The sequence below is a fragment of the Callospermophilus lateralis genome, chromosome 1 (assembly GCF_048772815.1).
Source record: "Callospermophilus lateralis isolate mCalLat2 chromosome 1, mCalLat2.hap1, whole genome shotgun sequence".
In the NCBI taxonomy this organism is placed as follows: Eukaryota; Metazoa; Chordata; class Mammalia; order Rodentia; family Sciuridae; genus Callospermophilus; species Callospermophilus lateralis.
The window spans coordinates 145,672,076-145,696,176 of NC_135305.1; the positions used below are offsets into that span (position 1 = coordinate 145,672,076).

The 24,101-nt window shown below is 43.9% G+C and overlaps 1 protein-coding gene across 2 annotated transcripts in view; it reads right to left on the minus strand.

Moving 5' to 3' along the window:
• Usp30 (ubiquitin specific peptidase 30) overlaps positions 1 to 3,368 on the minus strand; it is a 32,998-nt gene extending 29,630 nt beyond the window's left edge. For both annotated transcript variants that reach the window (XM_077108881.1, XM_077108879.1), the window contains exon 1: positions 3,164 to 3,368. In XM_077108881.1, the coding sequence (XP_076964996.1) occupies positions 3,164 to 3,246 (83 nt within the window). In that variant the 5' untranslated portion in view covers positions 3,247 to 3,368. The remainder of the gene's footprint in view (positions 1 to 3,163) is intronic.
• Positions 3,369 to 24,101: the final 20,733 nt, after the last annotated feature.

A 24,101-nucleotide genomic window follows, 5' to 3' on the forward strand; every position in this document is an offset into this window, starting at 1 on the left:
TCTGCACTCCTGGCCTTCCCTACCAGGATTCTATGTTTCTTTTTTTTTTTTTTAACCATTGTATTTATCACCTTCTAACACAAAATCCACTTAGTACATTTATTGTACATCTCCCACAAGTGAAGGCAGGGGTCAGAAGTGTCTAGGCCCTGCCTGGCACATTGGAGGTTCTCAATAACATCTACTCAATGACTGACTCCTGTAGCAAATATTTTGGAATGGATTTTAAAATATTAAGCATATAATTAAAGATCTTCTGAACATTTTTAAAATTAAGGATTTCTTAATTTCAGCCTTGAACTGAACACAGAAAGAATTTATTCTTTTACTACAAATGAAGAAATTTCTCCAGTAATTTAAAAACTATTTTTATGCAAAGCTCTGTATTTCCACCAAGGCAAACACATACACATGTGGATTTCTATGTGTAATATATATCTATATATATGTGTAGCACATATATTCTTATTTTTTATTTTTTTCTTCTACAATATTGGGAATCAAACCCAGGGTCTCATGCATGCTAAGCAAGCACTCTACCTCTGAGTTATATCCCTAGCCTTCTAAAAAAAAATTTTTTTTAGTTATACATAGACACAAAATCTTTATTTTGCTTATTTATTTTTATATGGTGCTGAGGATCGAACCCAGGGTCTGAGGTGCGAGGTGAGTGCTCTACCGCTGAGCCACAACCCCAGCCCATCCCTAGCCCTTTTTAAGAATAAATGCCTCAGCCTCTCAAGTAGCTGGGATGAAAGGTATGCAGTACCATGCCCAGCTAATTCTTATCCCAATACATGGATTATGTGAATATAGGGGGTTTTATTTGATTACTTTATAGATACTGGGGGTCTCACACATGCTAGGCAAGCACTCTACCACTGAATTACATTCCCAGGCCATTATTAAAATTTTATTTTGAGACAGAGTGTTGCTAAATTCCCCAGGCTGGCCTCGAATTTGTAATCCTCCCACCTCAGCCTCCCAAGCAGCTGAGATTACAGGCATGAACCACCACACCTAGCCAAATATAATTTTGATTTCAGCTCAGTAAACATAACTAAGGGAAGAGTCACTAGTGACAATAGTGACTGTTTTATATTTTTCTAGTATCATAGCTGACAAATGAATTTCAAATAGGCCTTTGATCTTCCAAGACAGAATTAGAAGAATGCACAGAACTTAGTTAAGTTCATTACTCAAGTTCAAGCCTGGCTTTGCTATTCCCTAGGGCATCATTTCACCCTCTAACCCTCAGCCTCCTCATCTGTTCAACAGTGATCATGGCGGACACACCTCATAGGGTTGTTTTGAGGATTACATCAGTATAGGGTACATAACAAGAGCTTAAGTTTCAAATTCTATAATTATTAAGCATTATAATCTCAGGCTCATTCATGACATTTTCTTGAAGTTTCTTAATGTATCACTGTGCTGATTTTTACAAAATGTGTTCACAAAAGTGCCTGGAGGGCTGGGGTTGTGGCTCAGTGGTAGAGTGCTTGCCTAGCATGTGTGAGGCACTAGGTTCGATTCTCAGCACCACATACAAATAAATAAATTAAATAAAAATTTCATCAACATCTAATATAATTTTTAAAAAATGCTAAAATGAACAAACACTGAAATGTAAAGCACTTGAGCAGCACTTTAAAAATCTCCTGATCAAATACTAAAACTTAAGCATGCATACGCTATGCCAGGCACTGTGATTGATAATCTTATCTCATCCTTAAAACAACCTTGTATGGGGCTGGGGTTGTAGCTCAATGGCAGAGCGCTTGCCTTGCACGTGTGAGGCACTGGGTTCAATCCTCAGCACCACATAAAAATGAATAAACGAAATAAAGATATTGTATCCATCTATAACTAAAAAATACTAAAAAAAAAAAAAAAACTGTGAAAGTAGGTTCTGCTGACATCCAAGATGAAGGATCTGGGAGATGTGGCCAACTTAGTCACTGAGTGACTGAGTGAGGGAATGTGGCTCTGAATCCACGCCTAGCTGGCTCCAAAGTCTGTGCTTAAAACCAAAGTTCACGAGGGAAACCGAAAGGCAGTGTTGAAAGGCTGGGGAGAGGACTTGCCCAGGTCCTTAGCAGGGCAGGGACAAGAATCCCAGGGGAAAATGGTGACTTTGCAAACTCAATTTCTCTGCAAAAACGACATTATGAGCAGAATGTCAGGGCCTGGGAGTGAAGAGATCTGGCTTCTCCTCCTGGTTCTGCCATCAGGTCCCAGGCAAGGCCAGCTCAAGGCTCATTTTCCACCTACAGAATGGGGGCCCTGGACAGGACAGGCATTGAGGGCTTCCAGTCCTGGGATAATGAACTCATTCGACCCGCTCTAGTTCCAAAGGAAGCAAACCTGAGCAACAGGTCTCAGTCACTTAGGGTCAGCAATGGGGGTGCAGCAAGCAGCTCTGAAGCCTGGCACCCTGGAGAGAGCGGATAAGACAGACAGACACGATGACAGGACTGGGGACACAGGCATCATACCAGGAAAGGGCGGGGGGCCTTAAGCCTTAGCAGGACCAGGCAATCTTCACCGATGAGGGGGCCTGGTCTGGTTTAGGGGCCTTCCCAAGGGTCTTCAGTCCCACGAATAGGATTGAGGACTCAGACAGAAGTGGGGATCCCTAGTAGAACTGGGGGGGTCTGACATTAACAGGAGTATGGACAAAATGGGGGGGGGGGTCTGGCAGGCCTGAGGCACTGGTAAGACCGTGGGAGCTACCGAGGACTGGGGCTGGCAGAGAACCTCGAATCCAGGGACCGATATGAGTGGGGGGCTCAGGATCGAGGGGCCTCGGCGCAGGCCTTTGGGGGCTTTAGAGGGCTCGGGGGCACCGGGGCCTAGACAGGACTGGGAGGCCCTCGAAGTCGGGGACGCTGGCAGCATGGGGGCAATGGCGCGGGGTGGGGACAGCGACAGAACTGGGGACGCAAACGGAACCGGTGTCGCCGCAGGGCTGGAGGCCCTGATTGGCCTGTCACCCCTCCCGCCTCGGCGCCCGGGCCTCCCCCGTCAGGACGCAGAGGCCTGGGGAGCGTCCACCGGGGCCCCCGGAGGACCCGACCAGGGCGGGAAAGGGCCCCGCCAGCTCCGGCTGCAGCCTGGGTCCCGGCCTCCCGCTCGCCCCGCCCCCGCCGGCGAAGCTCACCTGACGGCCGCCCCGGTCCGCAGGAAGCGCTGGATTGCCCTGTCAGCCGCCGTCAGCGCAGCCTCCGCCCGGGAGCTCAACATCGCGGCCGCGCCGGAGGCCAGCCGCTGCCCCGCCGCTGCCCCGCCGACTCCGCCGCCGCCGCCCGCCGGAGGGCTCTCCAGGCTCCCGCGGCGGCGGAACCCACGGCCACAATCGCAGCTCTTCGGGGGAAACGAGGCCGAAGGACAAGCTCCCCGGGAGGACCGGAAGTGGCGGCCACCGGAGAGCAATAGCCCACGGACCACTTCTTTGTTTTTCCTGTCCCCCTTAGCAACGGGAGCGGAGGACTGTTGCTAAGGGAGGCCCACCTGCTCTGGGCCGCTTCCTTTTCACGTTTTAACCAGACTCCATCCACAAATCCAGATGACCGACCCAGTTTCAGGGGGGACCCTGGGCCATATGTTCAGTGTGGAGGGGGAGGGCCCGTCCGCAGTGGAGGCGGCCTCCGCGCGAGTATTCCCAGGGTCCAGGAATCCCAGCCTGAGACTCCCTGCGTTCCTTAGCATGTCATTTTAACCTTACTGTATTTGTAATTTACTGCGAGGGCCTGCTCCCACTTCCGCCATCGACTTCGCTAGCTACACTTTATTATTATTATTATTATTATTATTATTACTACTACTACTACTACTACTACTACTACCACCAGGGGTTGAATCCAGGGGCACTTAACCACTGAGCCACACCCCCAGCCTTTTTAATTTTTTATCTTTTATTTTTTATCAACTTAACAGGGTCTCGTTATGTTGCTTAGGGCCTCCCTAAATTGCTGAGGCTGGCCTCCAACTTGAGATCCACCTTCCTCAGCCTCCCTAGCTGCTGGCATTACAGACATGGTCACCGCACCCGGCTGCTAGCTACACTTTAGCTGCGTTTCGCATCTTGCTCTAAATCTCTCCTTAGAGCACAAGAGCCAAGATGCACAGGGCGAATTCCTGGTAATACTGTCATTATATTGCCACAGGGTGGAAATGGGCTGCAGAGGAAGGACTTTTCATGAGCACGTGGACCGTTTCAGAGGGTGCCAATAGGGAAACTGAGGTCTTAAGAGATAATAGTCCCAAACTTCCTGTTCCCTTAAATGCTCAGTACATGTTGCCAAGTACGACTGCATTTAATCTTCATAACAAATTCAATATTACCCACATTTTACATTCCAGAAAAATCCAAGAAATTTGGGGATGTAGTAAGACTTTGATGCAGCTTGTAAGAGGTGGGATGGAGTTTGGCGGTCAAGTTTGGCTATCTCCAGAAAAGCACTGTCCAACAGGAATAGAAGAGGAAGCTGATAAGTAATTTTCAACTTTTCAGTAATTAAATTAAGGTAAAAAAACAAAGGGTGAAAATAAATTTTAATGGTAAAATTTTCTGGATCTAAAATATTGTCTTTTCCATATAAAATTATTAGTGTGATAATTTATAGTCTTTGTGGACCCTCTCAATTTAGACTGTGTGTGTGTGTGTGTGTGTGTGTGTGTGTGTTTTGCTAGCAATGGAACCCAAGGCCTTGAACTTGCTGAGCGTGTGCACCACTGAGCTACATCCCCAGCCCAAGAGCTACTTAATTTTCATGTGCTTAGAAGCCACAGGTGGTTAGTGGCCTCCACGTTGGCAACACACGTTATAGAGCATGAAGGCCAGAGAAGTTTTGACCTCCTTTTTAATCACTTTCCTGAACTCCAGACTGAGTTCCAACTGCTTCCCCAAAGAAATCTACACATGCTGGGCATATTGCATGTGTCTGTGATCCCAGTGAATCAGGAGGCTGAGGCGGGAAGATTGTAAGAGTTCAAGGGAAGCTTCCGCAATTCAGGGAGACCCTGTCTCAAAATAGAAAATAAAAAGGACTGCAGAGTTAGTTCAGTGGCAAAGCAACACTGGATTCAATCCCCAGTGCCAAAAGAAAGACATTTGTTAGTGCAGTGGTTCTCAAAGGTGTTGGTCTCAGGAGTCCTTTGTAAAAACTGAGAGCTTTTGTACATGTGGGTTCTAATTCATTATATTTATCCTATTAGAAGTTGAAATTGAGGGACTGGGGTTGTGGCTCAGGGGTAGAGCGCTCACCTAGACGACCCTGGGTTCGATCCTCAGCACCTATGAAAATAATTGTTCCCTCCACAACTTGCTGAAAGCACCTGAGGTACCATCAGGGAGCCTGCAGTCTACACTCTGAGGACCACCGTGTTGACCACTGTGTTCGCCACCCCGCTTGCAAATCTGCTCAGAGCGCCACAGCCCAGACCATTTCAAAACATTGCATTTAGAATCAATCCACCCACCCATATTTTAAGCACATAGTCTGCCTTATTTAATTCTTGCGATGACCACATGAGTGATCACTCTCATCCACATTGGATAATATCCAATAATATTGACAAAGTTGAGGATGATTTGAAAACTAACAATGTCTCCTGCCTTCTGACACCCATGAGGGGTGTCGGCAATTCATAGATGTTCTCATACAGAAGGACGCAGCAAGGAGCCAGGTCTGACCTCCAGCAGGCAGACAGAGGTTGGGGGGCATCTTCAGAGATAACAGGTCATTAGTTAGAGCCTTGGAGACTTTTCAGCTGCTGGGATTGGTCTTTAGGTAAATGGTTTATTCAGCAACCTCAGCTGCTCAGGATGAAAATCCAGAGTGGTGTTTTTCTAGTTGTCCCATCTGTATGAAGCCATACCTCCCTCCCTTCATTACAGGGGAGTGTATCATTACATAATACAAGGTGACAGCCACTTTCAGAGATTGATTTCATTTCAATGGTTAATTACTATTCTGTTAATTAATTAGTTAACGAATTTATTGTAGTACTGGGGGTTGAATCCAGGCCTTGTGCATGTTAGGCAAGCACTTTACCACTGAGCTACACACCTAACCCCATTTTTTATTTTGTTGGTGCTGCAGGTTGAATCCAGGGCCTTCCACCTGTAAGCACATGCTCTACCACAGAGCTACATTCCCAGCCCCTGTTGTGGTTATTTTTAGTTATTTATTTATTTGGTACCAGGGATTGAACCGAGGGGTGTTTAACCACTGAGCCACATCTCCAGCCCTTTTTTTTATTTTTTATTTTGAGATAGAGTCTCACTAAGTTGCTTAAGGCCTCACCAAATTTCTAAGGCTGGCCTTGAACTTTCGATCCTCCTGCCTCAGCCTCCCGATCCCCTGGGATCACAGGCATGCATTGCCACACCCAGCATTATTTTTTTTTTAATTTAAAACACAAATGTGGTTCAAAGGTCTTCTCTAGAGGCCACAGTGGCCCGGACAAAGAAGTACCATTGATTATGGGCACTTCATAAAGACACCATGTCAACGCTCAACTCTGACCTTTCCATCCTCTCCTCCATCTCTCCAGCACCTCAGAAATAAAGCTTCAGAAACATGACCCCTGTGGTCAGACCGAAGCCACAAGTGATATCCAGAATCCAACGGGGTACCTTTAAAATATGTTTAAAAGTGATCGTTATCCTGTTGTGACAGGTACGTCGCTGGAGGAGGTTTGAGGAGTTTCCAGAGAGGGGACCTCAACCCGGGACAAGTGGAGGTCTTAACAAACATCACAGAAATGAATTCAAGGATGTGTCCGGGACACAGAGAGAGATTCCTTTAGAAAAGCAGAGACGCATTCAGTGGAGAAGGAGGGCTATCTCAAGAACGGCATGTGCTCTGGGGTCCCGAAGGGGCGGGTGTGGGAAGGTAGGGGACAGCAGTCTGGGGACCTCAGGAAGGTCTATGGCAGTCTGACAGTTCTCAGGATCTTAGGTCGGCATCTTCACCCTTACCCGATCATACGTGGGGAAGGCACCCGACGTTATAGGTTTCTGCAAAAGTATTCTATACATAGAGGCTTTGTATCTTCTTTTGCTCAGCCTCTTCTAAAAAATATGCATGGACGAACTGGTAGTGCAATTCATGGGGCAATGTTCATGAGTGAGTTTCCATTAACTTTAAGATTGTGAGTGAAGGTTTACGGACTTCCTAGAAGTTTGGGAGTCCCAGGTGTGGGGGAGGGAACTGGCTGTGGGGTGGGGGGAGTCTTCACACAAGACTTTCAGATGGGTGTCCTTTCTATACTTCTCTTTCCATTTCTTTCGGGCCCTACCTCAGGTAGCCTGTGAAGAGCACGTTGCTTTCCAACAAACAGGGGGTCTTTAGGACTTGATGTAGCTTTTGAGGCAAGAGACAATGCTTTCCCTTCTTTGAGGGACTCTACATTGGTAGAGACCTGGGTTGTCTTTCTCAAACACCATACCTACCCAAATCACTCTATTTTTTTTGTGGAGACAGGGGAGGGTGTACCAGGGATTGAACTCAGGGGCACTCGGCCACTGAGCCCCATCCCCAGCCCTATTTTGTATTTTATTTAGAGACAGAGTCTCACTAGGTTGCTTAGGGCCTCACTTTTGCTGAGGCTGGGTTTCAACTGGTGATCCTCCTGCCTCAGCCTCCTAGCCACTGTGGTTACCTTTGAGTGCCATCATACCCAGCCATACCCAACCACTCTCTGAGCCCCTGAGAAGGGAAGTCTGGTCCAAATGACGATCTCTGATTGTCAACACTACTCTAAACGGCAGCATTTGGGAGCTGGGCACACGGTGGTGCACACCTGTAATCCAAACAATGCAAGAGAGAGGAAGATCTTGGGTTCAAGGACAGCCTAGGCAATTTAGCAAGACCCTCAGCAATTTAGTGAGTCCCTGTCTCAAAATGCAAAATAACAAAGGACTGGGAGGGCTGTGGTTCAAGTGGTAACCTGCTCACCTGGCATGCACAGAGCGCTGGGTTCGATCCTCAGCACCACATAAAATAAAATAAAGATGTTATGTCCACGAAAACTGAAAAATTCTCTCTCTCTCTCTCTCTCTCTCTCTCTCTTTTTTAAAAAAAGGACTGGGAGGGGCTGGGGATGTGGCTCAAGTGGTAGGGCACTGGCCTGGCATGCGTAAGGCACTGGGTTCGATCCTCAGCACCACATACAAATAAATAAAGATATTGTGTCCACCTAAAAAAACCCCCAAAATTTAAAAAAGGACTGAGAATGTGGCTCAGTGATAACGTGTCCCTAGTACAGGAAAGAAAGAATAATAAGAGGCTGGGGATGTGACTCAAGAGGTAGCGCGCTCACCTGGCATACGTGCGGCCTGGGTTCGATCCTCAGCACCACATACAAACAAAGATGTTGTGTCCGCCGAGAACTAAAAAATAAATATTAAAAATTTTTTTAAAAAAAGAAAGAATAATAATACGTCGGGTACTTTTTGTCCCCAGCTTTGGGTCTTACGTCTATCCTAGAAAAACAAGATGCTGCCACACATGTAAGATACTTCCTTTTGTCCACAAGCAGGGAGAATAATAACAGGTTGTTTCAAACACTGCCAGAATTTTCATTTATGTTTTCCTAAGTGGTTGTTTTGGAGGCCAAAACAAAACCCAGCAAATGGGTCGGAAAGCATTCAAAGCAGCCTCGCCCAGCGGACAGACAGACTCCCCTTCATTCTCCTGTAGTTGCTGTGAGGTTTTCTCCCCCAACGATCCTCTGACCTTGTCCTTAATCATGTCAGTGCCACATTTTGGGGACTGATTCATCCTCCTCCCCAAACAAGTTGATGAGTGAATTTCAGGGCCAGAGTGGACAAAGTGTAGAGTAAACATCCCGTCTCAGGCTAAAATGTGTTGAGTGGCATTGAAAAGGGTCCGTCTGTTAAAAAGTGGTCACCTTTATTGTTCAAATCGGATGCTTGGGGGAATAAATGGCATTATGATATTTGTTGGATGGAGGGGTACCAGGGATTGTACTCAAAACTGGCACTCGACCACTGAGCCCCATCCCCAGCCCTATTTTGTATTTTATTTAGAGTCAGGGTCTCACTGAGCTGCTTAGCCCCTCGCTATTGCTGAGGCTGGCTTTGAACTTGCCATCCTCCTGCCTCAACCTCCCGAGCCACTGGTATGACAGGGTGTGCCACCTTGCCCATCAAAAGGTGGCATTATTAATGGCATAGGGATAACAGGTGTGCACTGAGACTGCCCCCAGATGTGTGGCCACCTCATCACTGAGCTGAAATAAAGAAATCCTTGGTTCTAGATCTAGAGCAAAACTTCCAGCAGCCTGGTTGTGTGAACTTAGTGAATCCTTCTTTATCCTTGGGTGTGAGGGATAATTCTAAGTGTCACTGTGGCTGGACCAGGGCGCTCAGATCTTTGGCCAGATGTTATTCAGGGATATTTGCTGGGGGTGTTTTTACATGAGATTAACATTTAAATCCGTGGACTTTGACTAAGCAAATTAGCCTCCATAATGTGGGTGGGCCACATCCTTCAGCTGAAGTCCTGAATGGAACCAAAGGTGACTTCCCCGAGCAGCTGGCAGACTGCCCTTGGACTTGAACGGCTGGCTCCCGGGGTCTCCAGCTTGCTGTCTATGAGGTCTGAATGTCTACCCCTAAGCCAGGGCCACACCGTTGGGTCCCTATAGTTTATAGTACATTGTTAAGCATGAACCTTCAGCCTTGTAAGACTGTGTTGGCTATTTGGGGTCCCTTACGATCCCATGCGAATTTGGGGTTTTCCTATTTTAGCAAAAAAAATTAAAAAATCAGGATATTTTGGTAGGGATTGCATTGAATCTGTAGATGACCTTTGGTACTATTGACATTTTGACAGTTTTCTAATCTATGAACATGGGCTGTTTCCATTTCTTTGTGCCTTACTTAGTTTATTTGAGCAATATTTTCTAGTTTTCACTGTGTAAACTTTCTATCTCCTTGTTTAATTCCTAAGCATTTTATTCTTTTTGATGCTATTATACATCCAATTGTTTTTGCAATTTCCTTTTCAGATTGTTCATTATTAGTGTATATAAATGCAATCGATTTTTGTGTGTTGACTTTGTACCCTACTACTTTGCTGAATTCACTTGATAGTTCGTGTGTGTGTGTGTGTGTGTGTGTGTGTGTGTGTGTGTAGTCTTTAGGGTTTTGTACCCATAGGACTATATCTTTGGGAACTGAGACCGTTTTACCTTCTCCTTCTTAATTTGGATGCTTTTTATTTCCTTTTCTTATCTAATTGCTTTAGCTAGGACTTCTAGTATTGTGTTGAATAGAAGTTATGGAAGTGGGCATCCTCAGCTGGTTCCTTATCCTAAAGGACATGATTTACTCTTTCACCATTGAACAGAAGGCACTGCACCATTGTTTGCAACAGTAAGAAACTGGAAGCAATCTAAACATCCTGCAAAATTAGAATATACAGACACAGCAGGGGTACTAGGTATCAATAGAAACAAGCCAACTCTTTATGTGCTGTTGTATGCTGTTAAGGAAGAACCTGAGATATACTGTTAAGAGAAAAGAATAAGGGGCAGGGGGCTGGGGATGTGGCTCAGTGGCAAAGTGTTTGCCTAGCACATGTGAGGCACTGGGCTCTGTCCTCGGAACCACATAAAAATAAATAAAGATACCATGTATTTATCTACAACTAAAATATATATTTAAAAAAATAAATGAATAAAAATAAAAGTCCATTAATAACTAAAAATTTTTTTTAAAAAAGAGAAAAGGGTAGAATGATGGTGGACAGAATGCTACATCTGTGTGAGATAACACATAATTAAGTGCTCCTAATTATAGGGATAATCAAGAAGCTGGGAATAGTATGTGACAGGGGACAGGGAAGAACCTTCTTTGGTCCATTGTGAATTTTATTCTATGTGCATGTGTTATTTATTCTGAAAGTACTTTAAAATTTAAAACTTGAAAAAGGGGGATCATATCAAAATTGACATTCCTAGCCAGGCACACCAGCACACACCTGTCATCCCAGCCATCTGGAGAGGCTGAGGCAGGAGGATGGAGAGTTCAAAGCCAGCCTCAGCAAAAGTGAGGTGCTAAGCAACTCAGTGAGACCCTGTCTCTAAATAAAATACAAAATAGGGCTGAGGATGGGGCTCAGTGGTCGAGGGCCCTGAGTTCAATTCTCAGTACCGCCCAAAAAAGAGGAGGGACTTAATGCGAGGTCAGTGGATCATGGGGGCATCATTGTCTGAAGGCATTAATACTGACCCCATGGACTGAGCTCTCAAAAGAGCAAATTGTCATAAACAATAAATTAATTAAATATTGAACCCAGTCCCTGAATCTCTCTGGCTTCCTATATTGCCATCTGCTCCTTCTCCATGTGGCTGGTTGGGATGAAGTTTGGTGCAGCCCTTGTGGAAAACAGTATGGTGCATCCTAAAGAAATTAAAAATAGAACTACCATCTGACCCGCCCATCCCTCTTCTAGGTATATACCCACGGGAGAGAAATCACCTCCTCATAAAGATACCGGGACTCTGGTGTCCGTGAAGCATCATTCACAATAAGCAAGAGATGGAAACAACCTAAATGCCCACCGGAGAAGAGATCCAGAAATGCGTAGCAATACATAAAATGTAATGTTATTCAGCCTTAAAAATAGTACATCCTGCCATTTGCTACAGCACAGGTGGACCTGGAGGACATTATGCTAATTGAAATAAGACAGACACAGGAAGAAAAATATTGCATGATGTCACATATATAGAATATCTACTTTTATTTATTTATTTATGTATTTTGGTACTGAGGATTGAACCCAGGGCTGCTTAACTACTGAGCCCCATCCCCAGCCCTTTTCTGTATTTTATTTAGAGACAGGGTCTCGCTGAGTTGCTAAGTGCCTCCATAAGTTGCTGAGGCTGGCTTTGAACTTGAGATCCTCCTGCCTCAGCCTCCTGAGCCTCTGGGATGACAGGTGTGAGCCACCCTGCCTGGCTGGAATATACACATTTTAAAAAGAATTCATAAACATAGAAATAGAGAACAAAACAGTGGTGACCACAGGTCGGGGTGGGGAGAGGAAATAGATGGAGGTCCAAAGATACAAAATAGCACACATGTAGGATGAACAAGTTCAAAGGCCTAAAGGAAAACATGAGGTCCTAGTGAAATCGTATCGTGTTAGGGATTTTTGTTGGACAAGTAGATTTTGGCTGCTTTTTGTCACACACAAAAAGTCACTCTGTGAAGGGCTGAGGCTGTGGCTCAGCAGTAGAATGCTCACCTAGCATGTGCAAGGCACTAGGTTCGATCCTCAGCACCACAGGAAAATAAATAAATAAAATAAAGACATTGTTTCCAACTACAACTACCAAAAAATATTTTTTAAAAAGTCACTATGTGAACTGAGCATGGGGCACATACCCATAATCCCAGCAACTCGGGAAGCTGAGGCCAGAGAATTGCAAATTTGAGGCCAGCCTTAGCAACTCAGTGAGGACCTCGACAGCTTATCGAGATCCTGTTTCAGAACAAAAAGTAAAAACAGCCAGGGACACAGGTCAATGATAAAACATCCCCAGTGCCAAAAAAAAAAAAAAAAAAAAAAAAAAGTCGCTACGTGAGATGATGGATGTGTTAACATGCCTCACTATAGTAAATGATTTTGCATGTATCTCCTAACACCATGTTGTAAACCTCAAAATGCACAATACAATTTCCTGCCATAGCCACTGCAGTGCATTGAGCGCCAAAGAGATAGCACTGGAGCAAGGGAGAGCTGGATGGGCACTGGGCGACTGTGCCTCACTGGGGAGAAGTAACTAAAAATGGACAAAGGAGAGCCTAAGAAGCCAAGAGGCAAAGTCTCCTCAGGCATTCTCTGTGCAAACTTGCCACGAGAAGAAGCATCATGATACTTCAGTTAATGTCTCAGAGTCCTGTTTCTCTCTCTCTCTCTCTCTCTCCCTCTCTCTCCCTCTCTCTTTTAAGAAAGCCAGGTGTTGTGGTTCACACCTATGATCCCAGTGGCTCAGGAGGCTGAGGCAGGAGATTGCCAGTCTCAGCAAATTACTGAGGACCTAAGCGACTTAGTGAGACCCTGTTTTTAAATTAAAAAATAAAAAAGAACTGGAAATATAGCTTTGTGATTAAGAACCCCAGGGTTCGTCTCTGGTATTAAAGAGAGAGAGAGAGGGGGGGGGGGTCAGGATGAAAATCTGAAGAAATAATGGAAGTCCAAAACTTATAAATTATGAAAAACATCAATCCACACATTAAGGAAACTCAATGAACTTTAAAGGAGGGTAAATGCAAAGAACTCCACACTTAGACAATCCTATTTAAACAGTAAAAAGACAAAAATAAAGAGAAATTTAAAAGCAGAGAGAAGCCTCTCTCACATAGGAGGAATCCTCCTCAGTTAGATTGACAGCTGATTTCTCATCAGAAACCATGGAGATCAGAGGGTAGTGGGATGACTTTGGCAGGGTGGGTGAAGGGTCCTAGGGATTGAACTCAGAGGCACTTTACTAGTGGGTCACACCATCAGCCCTCTTTACTTTTTTTGATTTTGAGACAAGAGTTTCTATATGTTGCTGAGACTGGCCTTGAACTTGTGTTCCTCCTGCATCAGCTTCCTGAGTTGCTAAAATTACAGATGTGTGCCACCATGCCCAATTGGTGTGATACATTTTTGTTAGTTCTTTTCTTTTCTTAAAAATGTTTTTTAGTTGTAGATGGATGCAATATATTCATTTCATTTATTCATTTTTATGTGGTACTGAGGATCAAACCCAGTGCCTCACATGTGCGAGGCAAGCGCCATTATATATATTTTGTTTGTTTGTTTGTTTGTTTTTGGTAGTGCTGGGGTTTGAACCCAGGGCTTTGTGCATGCAAGGCAAGCACTATACCAACTGAGCTATATCCCCAGCCCTGTTAGTTCTTTTTTATAATTCATTTTTCTTCTGATTTAAAAAACTGCCAGGTGCTTCTGTAATCCCAGCGACTCAGGAGGCTGAGGCAGAAGGAACACAAATTTGAGGCCAGCCTCAGCAATTAAGCAATGTTCGACACAACTTAGTGAGAACCTGTCTCAATTTTTTTTTTTTTTTAGAGAGAGAGAGAGAGACAGAGAGAGAGAGAATTTTAATATTTATTTTTTAGTTTTCTTGGCAGACACAACATCTTTGTTTGTATGTGGTGCTGAGGATCGAACCCAGGCCGCACACATGCCAGGCAAGTGTGCTACTGCTTGAGCCACATCCCCAACCCCAGTCTCAAAATTTTAAAAAAATAAATAAATAGGGCTTGGAAGTAGCTCAGTGGTAAAGGACCTCTGGGTTCAATCCCCAGTATCCACCATAAATAAATAAATAACTGCACATAGCAGTAATTGTACAAGGCAAAGTCTTTGTATACCATTGAAATTAAATTGATATTAATCCAAGCTAGATTATGAGAAATTGAAGTGTGAATGTTAACATCCAGGACAACCACTAAGAAAATAACTCACAAAATTTATAGTGAAAGAAATGACAAATTGAAAAGCCACAGCACAAAAATGTGTATGTTAAACACGAAAGAAAACAGTAATGGAAAAGTAGAATAAAATGACGTAGACATTGAAAAAAATATATCAGAATGGCTACACACGTCCTATACCATCGGTGATCATATTACATTTATTTTATTTGGTTTTACATTAATTCTAAAGGCACTAAACTCATCAGTAAAAAGACAGAGACTTGGAAGGATGGATGAAACAACACGATCCAACTGCGTGCTATCTACGAGAGTCTCTTTTAGATTACAGACATAAATAAGTTGAAAGAGAAAATGTGGGGAAAGTTATACCGACCAAACAGCCACCAAAAAAGAGATGAAGTGCCTATGTTAATATCAGCCAAGATAAACTTTAAGACAAAAATGGTTACTAGAGACAGAGAAGGATGTTTTGTGATAAAAGGGCCGATCCATCCAGAAGACACAACAATTGTAAACATAAATATACTGAAAGCAGACTCTCAAAAATTTCGGTGGGGGGTACTGGGGATTGGACACAGGGGTGCTTAACCACAGAGCCACATCCCCAACCCTTTTTTTTAAAAAAATATTTCATTTAGAGTCATGGTCTTGCTGAGTGGCTTAGAGCCTTGTGAAATTGCTGAAGCTGAACTCACGATCCTCCTGCCTCAGCCTCCTGAGCAGCTGGGATGACAGGCGTGTGCCACCCCAACTGGCGAGCCTCAGCATGTTGTACTGGGGAGATAAAAGACAGTTGAGGGAAGAAACAGTCAATTAGACAATTCGACAGTAATTGTTTGTAGACATCAATACTTTCAATAATAGATAACCAGAGGGAAGGTCAGCAGGGAAACAGAAGACCTGAACAACACTATGAACCAACTATTTCCAACAGACATTTATAGGACCCTCTATCAACAGCAGCAAAAGTCTTGGTCCAGTGGTTCATGGAACATAGAGACCATATATCCAAATATAAAACAGATCTCCACACCTTTAAAAAGGATGGAAATCATAGACAGTATGTTCTCTGACCACAATGAAATTAAATCAGAAATCAATAACAAATGGACAGTGGGAAATGTGGAAATTAAATAACCAATGGATAAAATAATAAGGTAAATTAGAAAATACTTGGAATGAGTGAAAAGGAAAACACAAGTTCTGAGTCATGGCATCGTGGAGAGAAGTCACCATTTCCTCGCCAATGGCTCCTCTAATCGATTGAGCTGCTTCTGCTTGATGGACACTCCCTTAGATCTGGACAGGTTACTGAGTCACCGCCTTCTCTGGCTTATTCTGCAAACATTTATAAAGGCATGGTCTGAGAGATCATAGTTTTATCAGGAGGGTTTTGGACTACGTCTTTTTTTTTTTGCACTGGGGATTGAACTCAGGGGCTCTTAACCACTGAGCGCCATCCCCAGACCTGTTTTGTACTTTATTTAGAGACAGGGTCTCATGGAGTTGCTTAGTGCCTCACTTTTGTTGAGGCTGGCTTTGAATTCAAGATCCTCCTGCCTCAGCCTCCCCAGCTGCTGGGATGACAGGTGTGGGCCCCTGCCCCTGGCTGGACTACGTCTTTTTAGGCTTCTCCAGTCCTCTAGTCATCGATCACACATCCTGTATTTCATGGAGCAACTGATATGCAACCGGGGTACATCTCCCAGGGGTCCATCTTCACATTTGTCAACAAGGCTTCACCTCCTAACCAATGCTCTCCTTTCTGTTGGCTTCTGTGGCAAAATCAGGAGGCAATTAACAGCTCCCAGTGCAGTGCCTGGGACCTGGGTGTGACTCCAGATGGAGATGCCATCCCACCAGCAAGACTGGTGCCAATGATTTATTTCCCCTTTTTGTTTTATTTTGTTTTGTTTTTTATCTGATCAAAGCTCCAAATGGGAGTTGGAGTAGGGGTTGGAGAAAGACATCTCTCTTTGCGAATTTAAATCATGGACTTCTTTTTCTAAAATTAAGTACCCTTTCACAACTAGTAGAATATCATCTTGATAAAAATAGTCTTTAGGGTGTGGTTGATTGGGGGACTGCTTGTACACAGCAAATGCTTTACTTTTTAATTTTTATTTTCGGTATTTTAGGGTAAGAGGCAGCTTGTCCATCTCAGTTCCAGCCTCTATTTTGAAATATTCACCTTTGTTTTAAGGAGCTGGGTGGGGGAGGGCACCTTGGTGCACTGCTCTAGTGTGGAAGAAAACCCTCTGGCTTTTGGCATGGCCCCGTCTCCCAGACAGATGGATACAGGGCTGGCTGGAGACAACGGCCTTCACAATATCCCTTTCTGTCCAAGGATGTCTCCAAGATCAGAGGTACAAACACACACAGGCCCTATTCTCTTGGCTGATAACCTCATCTAATTATAACTTTAGAACAGAGGTTCTGTGTGGTTAATCTCCATCAGCGGCCTCACCAGGGAGTTTATTAGCATTGAAACTCTCAGCCTCACCCCAATCCAGGTGAATTAGAAGCTGTGGGGGAGGGGGAGGGGAATAAGTCAATGTGTCTAAGGTAGAAAAGAACAGATCAATGCAATATGTTCTCTCTCTCTCTTTTTTTTTTTAAGAGAGAGAGAGAGAGAGAATTTTAATATTTATTTTTTAGTTTTCGATGGACATAACATCTTTGTTTGAATGTGGTGCTGAGGATCGAACCCAGGCCGCACACATGCCAGGTGAGCGCATTACCGCTTGAGCCACATCCCCAGCCCACAATACGTTCTCTTAATTATTTTCCCCTGGTATTAGGGATTGGACCCAGGGCCTGAATGCATGCTAAGTGCTCTACCACTGAGCTACACCCCCAGCCCTTTCCATTCCCTATTTTGGGACAGGGTTTTGCTAAATTTCTGAGGCTGGCCTCTATCTTGAGATCCTCCTGCCTCAGCCTCGTAAGAAACTCGGATGATAGGCATGAACCAATGCATCTAAGTTCTCTTTCAGTGCCTGTTGTGTACTAAATACTGTACTGCCAATTTTCAGGGGCAACCCTCAAAAGCTGCCAGAGAGGACACAGGGAATATCAGTGCCAAAGTTACCATGGCCGGCTGCAGCCTGAGCGGGTTGGAGCAGACTGTAGAGAGGCCTTAGCTGCTCCTGTCCAGAAAGAAAGGCAGGCCTGGCATGTCCCCTTTGCCCGAGGAGCTGATGATCCTCTCAAGGGAAATCTTTTAAATTAAATGTTAGAAATAAATTTTAAAAGTCACACACTTTGGGGTGGGGATGTGGCTCAGTGGTAGAGCACCCGCCCAGCATGTCTGAGGCACTGGGTTTGATCCCCAGCACCACACACACACAAGATCATTACTTTTTAAAAGCTGGGATCTAATGATGTGTAATTTGCATATCACCCAATTCACTTCCTTAAAAGTATACACTTGGATGTATTTTAGTATGTTCACAGGGTTGTGTGATGATCACATGTCACTTTAGATCATTTATGTTTCCTCTAAAAGAACCTCACATACATTACAGTTGGTCCCGGGGTCCCCTCCTCACCCCCAGTCCTGAGCAGCTACTTTCTGTCTCTGGGGAGGTTGCCTCTTTTGTGTGCTTCATATACATGGAATCAAATCTAGGGGCCTCCTGTGCCCTGTTTGTTTCACACCATGTTTGCAAGTTTCATCCACATCATTCTGGCCAGAATCAGTGCCTCAACTCCTGCTCATGCCATATTAATATTTCACTGTATGGATGTACCACATTCTGTTTATTCACTAACATCAGTTGGTAACAATGTATCTGTTTTGAATTTTTTGCTATGATCAATAAATACGCTATGAACATTTCCATATGATTTTTGCATGGAGTACATTTTTATTACTCTTGGGGGAAACTTCTAGGAGTAGAATTGCTGGAGCATGTGATAATCCTATGTTTCAACTTTTTTTGTTTTGTTTTGTTATTACTGGGGATTGAACCCAGGGTGCTTAACCACTGAGCACATCCCCAGACCTTTTGTATGTTTTATTTTGAGTCAGGGTCTTGCTAAATTGCTTAGGGCCTTGCTTGCAATCCTCCTGCCTCAGCCTCCAGATTAGAAGTGGGATTACAGGTGTCCACCACTGTGCCTGGCTTTTGTATCAACTTTTGAGTAACAGCCAAATTGTTTTTCCATAGTGGTTACAGCATTTTAAACTAGGAGTGTACAAGAGTTCCAGTTTCCCCACATCCTTGCCAATCCCAGTCATTGTCTGTCTTTTTTATTCTATTGGCTATATGACTTGCAAATATTTTCTCCATTCTGTGGGTTTTCTCTCCCCCACATTTTTTTTTTTTATACCAGGGATTGAAGCCAGGGGTGCTTAACCACTGAGCCACATCCTCAGCCCTTTTTGTATTTTATTTAGAGACAGGGTCTCATTGAATTGGTTAGGGCCTCGCTAAATTACTGAGGCTGGCTTAGAACTGCAATCTTCCTGCCTCAGCCCCCCGAGCCACTGGGATTACCGGTGTGTGCCACTGTGCCCTGCTGTCTTTTCACTGTTTGATGGTCTCACATACCAAATAAAATTTTTAACCTAGTACAGGGTACCTGGTTTTTCTTTTGTTACTTGTGCTTTTGAGATCATGTGTAAAAAAACATCCTCTAACCCAAGGTCATGAAAACGTACTTGTATGCTTTCTTTTTTTATAATTTTTTATTAATTGTTGATGGACCTTTATTTTATTTGTTTATTTATTCACATGTGGTGCTGAGAATGGAACCCAGTGCCTCACACATGCTAGGCAAGTGCTCCACCACTGAGCCACCACCCCAGCCCTGAGTTTATTAATTTCAACTTTTTTTTTTCCTTTCTGAGACGGGATCTTGTTATGTTGCTCTGGTCTAGATCTCATGGGCTCAGGTGACCCTCCCACCCGAGTCTCCCAGGTAGCTGGGATTAGAGACGGGCTACCACATCCAGCTGACTAACTCTTAAATTCAAAAATAATTTTTGAACCCTTCAGGCTACTCAAAACACTGTCTGTGTCACATCTGGCTGACCAACGGTCCAGGTTTTTAGGACGTAGAGTTTTCAGTGGTCACACTGAGGACGCCTTGGACAACCCAGGAGGAGTTGCTCATGGGATCATCGCACAACCCTGTGAACATACTAAAATACTTAAGGACCTTGGACTCAACTACCCCGAGATAAACCTTCTAGAGCTTTCCGCAGATCACCCTAGACCCTGGATCCCTCCTCACCGGCATGCCAGAGGAGCTTGTTTTGATGGGGTTTGAAGCATTCACAGAGGGCTCACTGTGCAGAGCTCTGGGCTTTGGGGCAACCAGGGGTAGGCGGTGAGTCAGAAGCCAATTCCTGGTTCAAGGTCATTCTCACGCTGAGAGGTTTTCCTTTTCCAAAAGAGCTCTGATTTGCCCTTCAACTTTTCAATTCCGTTATTTCTGCTTCTGCAGATTCGTAGAACTGTGAGTGAAAGTGGGCTAAAAACAGGCAGAGTAACGATGGCTTAGCCAGTGTTTGACAGAAAATTGTGAATATAGAAAGGAACTCTCTACTTTCTTATTTGGGGGTAAAGATTATAATAAAGGTGAAAAAATATAGTACAAGAAGGGAGTTATCTTATATTGAAGATCTTATAAAATCACATGAAAAGATGTTGTGTGCAGCCGGACACAATGGCACATGCCTGTGGCTCAGGAGGCTGAGGCTGGAGGATCACAAGTTCAAGACCAGCCTCAGCAATTTAGCAACAACTCAGCAAGACCCCTGTCTCAACATTAAAAAAAGGGAGCAGGGGCTGGGGAGCTGAGGATGTGGTTCAGTGTTTAAGGGCCCCTGGGTTCGATCTCTGATACCACCCCTCCCCACAAAAAAAGACCTTGTGTGTGAATGTTTTCAGAAATACCTACTTGCAGAAGGGTAATTTGCTTAGTTTGGAATATTTAGAGGTTATCTCATAGAGGTGTCTTTTCAAAAGGTGAAGGACAATGAGATGGTGCACTGGTGTGGTGACTGTACCTGGGGATGCGACCTCACATGGCAAAGGGAAGACGTTTTCATAAGCCAAGTTTTATAAAGATCACTTTAGGACTGGGGTGTAGCTCAGTGGCAGGGCACTTGGCCTAGCACACACGAGGCCTTGGGTTCCGTCCCCAGCACTGTCAAAACATAAAATTAAAAGATTACTTTAAAAGCAACGAAGCCGTGGTGCTTGGGAGGCTGAGGCAGGAGGATTGCCAGTTCAAAGCCAGCCTCAGCAAATAAAACACAACATAGGGTTGGGGATGTGGCTCAGTGGTCCAGTGCCCCTGAGTTCAATCCCTGGTACCTCCGACTCCCCAAAAATGCGGGACAGTTAGTGGTTAAGTTGTGGAGGTGAGAAATACAAATGAGTGAGCAAAGCAACCGTATTAATGCTTTCTAGAATGCTTGCACACGGGTCAGACTAACATTTTCAGTGGTGTTTTTTTAAATTGTGGCAAAATGTGCACAATGTAAAATTACTCTTTAACCATTTTGTTTATTTTAGTAAGCAAAACATACCATCATATTTGCATCTTAGGGCTGGGGATGTAGCTCAGAGGTAGAGCCCCTGCCTGAAGTGCATGAGGGTTTGATCACATACACACATAAATTAACCTCTTTCTTTCTTTCTTTCTTTTTTTTTTTTTAGTACCAGGAATTGAACCCAGGGGCGTTTAATCACTGAGCCACAGCCACAGCCCTTTAAAAAAATATATTTTATTTAGAGACTTTGCTTAGAGCCTCGATAAATTACTGAGGCTGGCTTTGAACTCCCGTCTTAGCCTCCCAAGCTGCTGGGATTACACTGCAAATTAACTGCTTAACCATTTGTGTGCCAGCTGTATGCACTTGGTTGTGCAATGGATTGGTAGGACTTCTTCGTTCTGCAAAACTGAAATCCTCTATGCACACAATTCTCCATTCCACTTCCTTCAGCAAATAATAACTACCATTCTTTCTGATTTTGAGTTTGGCTACTTTTGCTACCTTGTATAAGAGGAATCATACAGTATTTCTCTTTTGGTGAATACCTTATTTCCTTTTTTTATTGGAACATTATAATGGGACATAGCATTTGGTTCCTTTGGCTGATTTGCAGTCCCACCAACAATGTATAAGTGTACCTTTCCCCCACATCCTTGTGACCGGCTTATTTCACTTAGCAGGATGTCCTGAAGACAGATACACATGTAGCATATGACAGGATTCTCTTCTTTTCTATGGCTAAATAATATTCCATTGTAAGTATATACCATGGTTTTTGTATTCACTCATTTTCAGGGGACATCTCAGTTGTTTCCCGCTTTTGGAGATGAACACCAGTGTGCAGATACCTTTTTATGACCCTGTGTTCAATGAAAAGGCCATAATTTCATTCTTCTTTAAGGCTGAGTAATATTCCATTGTGTATATATACCACATTTTCTTTATCCATTTGTATTTTGAAGGGCATCTAGGTTGGTTCCATAGTTTAACTATTGTGAATTGAGCTGCTGTAAACATTGATGTGTCACTGTAATATGCTGGTTTTAAGTCCTTTGGGTATTAAACAGAGGAGTGGGATGACTGGGTCAATTGGTGGTTCCAGTCCAAGTTTTCTGAGGAATCTCCATACTGCTTTCCAGAGTGGTTGCACCAATTTGCAGTTCCACCAGCAATGTGTGAGTGTGCCATTCCCCCCCCCCCACATCCTCACCAACATTTACTGTTGCTTGTATTCTTGATAATTGCCATTCTGACTGGATGAGATGGAATCTCAGTGTAGTTTAATTTGCATTTCTCTAATTACTAGAGATGATGAACATTTTTTTTCATATATTTGTTGATTGATTGTATTTCTTCTATGAAGTGTCTGTTCAGATCCTCAGCCCATTTATTAATTGGGTTATTTAAAACTTCATTCTTTTATATAACCGAATAATATTCTTTTATGTGTATAAAGCACATTTTGTTTATCCATGTGTCTGCTGGGGGACATTTGAGTTGTTTCCATTTGGCTATTGTGAATAATGTTGCTAAAACTTGGTGGGCAAGGATCTGCTTGAGTGTTTGCTTTCAATTCTTTGAAGAATACAGATAGTTGTGAAATGGCTGAGTTACATAGTAACTCAGAGACATTAGAATCCATACTTCCCAGCACTCAGGAGATTGAGGCAGGAGGATCATTTAAGCCTACAAGTTCAAGAACAGCCCGGGTAGCATAGGAAGACACCACATCAAAAAGACAAAAGTAAATGAAAAAAAAAAGTAAGAAAAAGATACCAGATTGCCCACTTTTCCCAGTTATGCAAAAATGGTTATTGACAACTGTCTGGGTTGGATGTCTTTGGGTTAGAATCCCTCTCCTGAGCCAGTCCTTGGCTGAGAGTCATGGGAGAGCAGATGCACTATGCATCAAGGTGGGGCAGATTCCTTTAGAAATGAGTAGGAGTGGGAAAAGCTGTGATTGGCACTCAAGTATGAGGTCAGAAATAGCCATGATAAGTTGCTACAAACTGTCACTGTGTCAAACACCTAGATGTTTCTCAATTAATAGCTGGACGAATAATAATAGATGTTTCAGTACCAATTGGTAATTGGTTTCCTCAACATTCAGCTTATTTCAAGCTATCCGATGTTTTATCAACTCAAATTTCTCCTACTACATCCATGAAGAATGATCTCTTTGGAGAATCTCAGAGAGCCTACCACTGAAGGGTGCAGTTTCTGGAGTCGGATTGGGTTTTGATTTCAGATCAACCCTTATCTGACTGGGTGGCTTTGAAGGAGGGATTTTCCCTCTATAAGAATTGTATATTCATCTGTAAAACTGAAGTCCTGTTCCAGAGGACTATTGCTAAGATCAATGTGAACAATGCAGGTGAGGCAGGTTCCCGGGTGTCTGCAATACACACCACCCTGGATTTTCAAGGTGCTTGTTGTTTTGTTTGTCGTTTTTGGTTTTGTTTTTTGGCCTCAGTGTGAAATTCTGACATGCATTTGATGTGAAGCTGTTTCTAGTTTTTGGATGGGTTTCCTGAGACACCCTCTCATCCCAATTTGTCAACCCTGAAGGGGGGGGGGGAAGCTTTCCTCTTTCTTTGCTGCCCTGGGTGCTCCATCCCTTCTTCCATCTCATACATCCTGACAATGGCCATCACAGGTCATTTGTCCTTCCCTGTTGTGTAATTTCTTTTCTCTTCATTTATTCACATTAGACCAGAGGTTTTCACTCTGGGCTGTTGGTGAGCTTTAAAAAAAAATACCCAGGCTCTGGCCCCGCCTCCAGAGAGTTGGGTCCATCGGGTTTGGGATGGAGCCATGAGATTGTTCTGTGTAATCACTCCACACATGTTTACCCAGCACCTTCTGTGAGCCAGGCGCTGTTCTAGGTGCTTAAGACGCATCCTTGAAAGTTCATGGAGCTTGAGTTACAAGGGGAGGCAGGAATTCTAGTGGGAGGGGGAACTCTGAACTCAACCAGAAGAGCCCTGAAGGCAGGGACCCCGCAGAGCCAAGGCTGTAGAAACGCCCCCAAAAGCTTGTGGAATGAATTCGTGCGTTGCCTTTGGCGGGCTAAACACACATTACCCCCCCTAGACC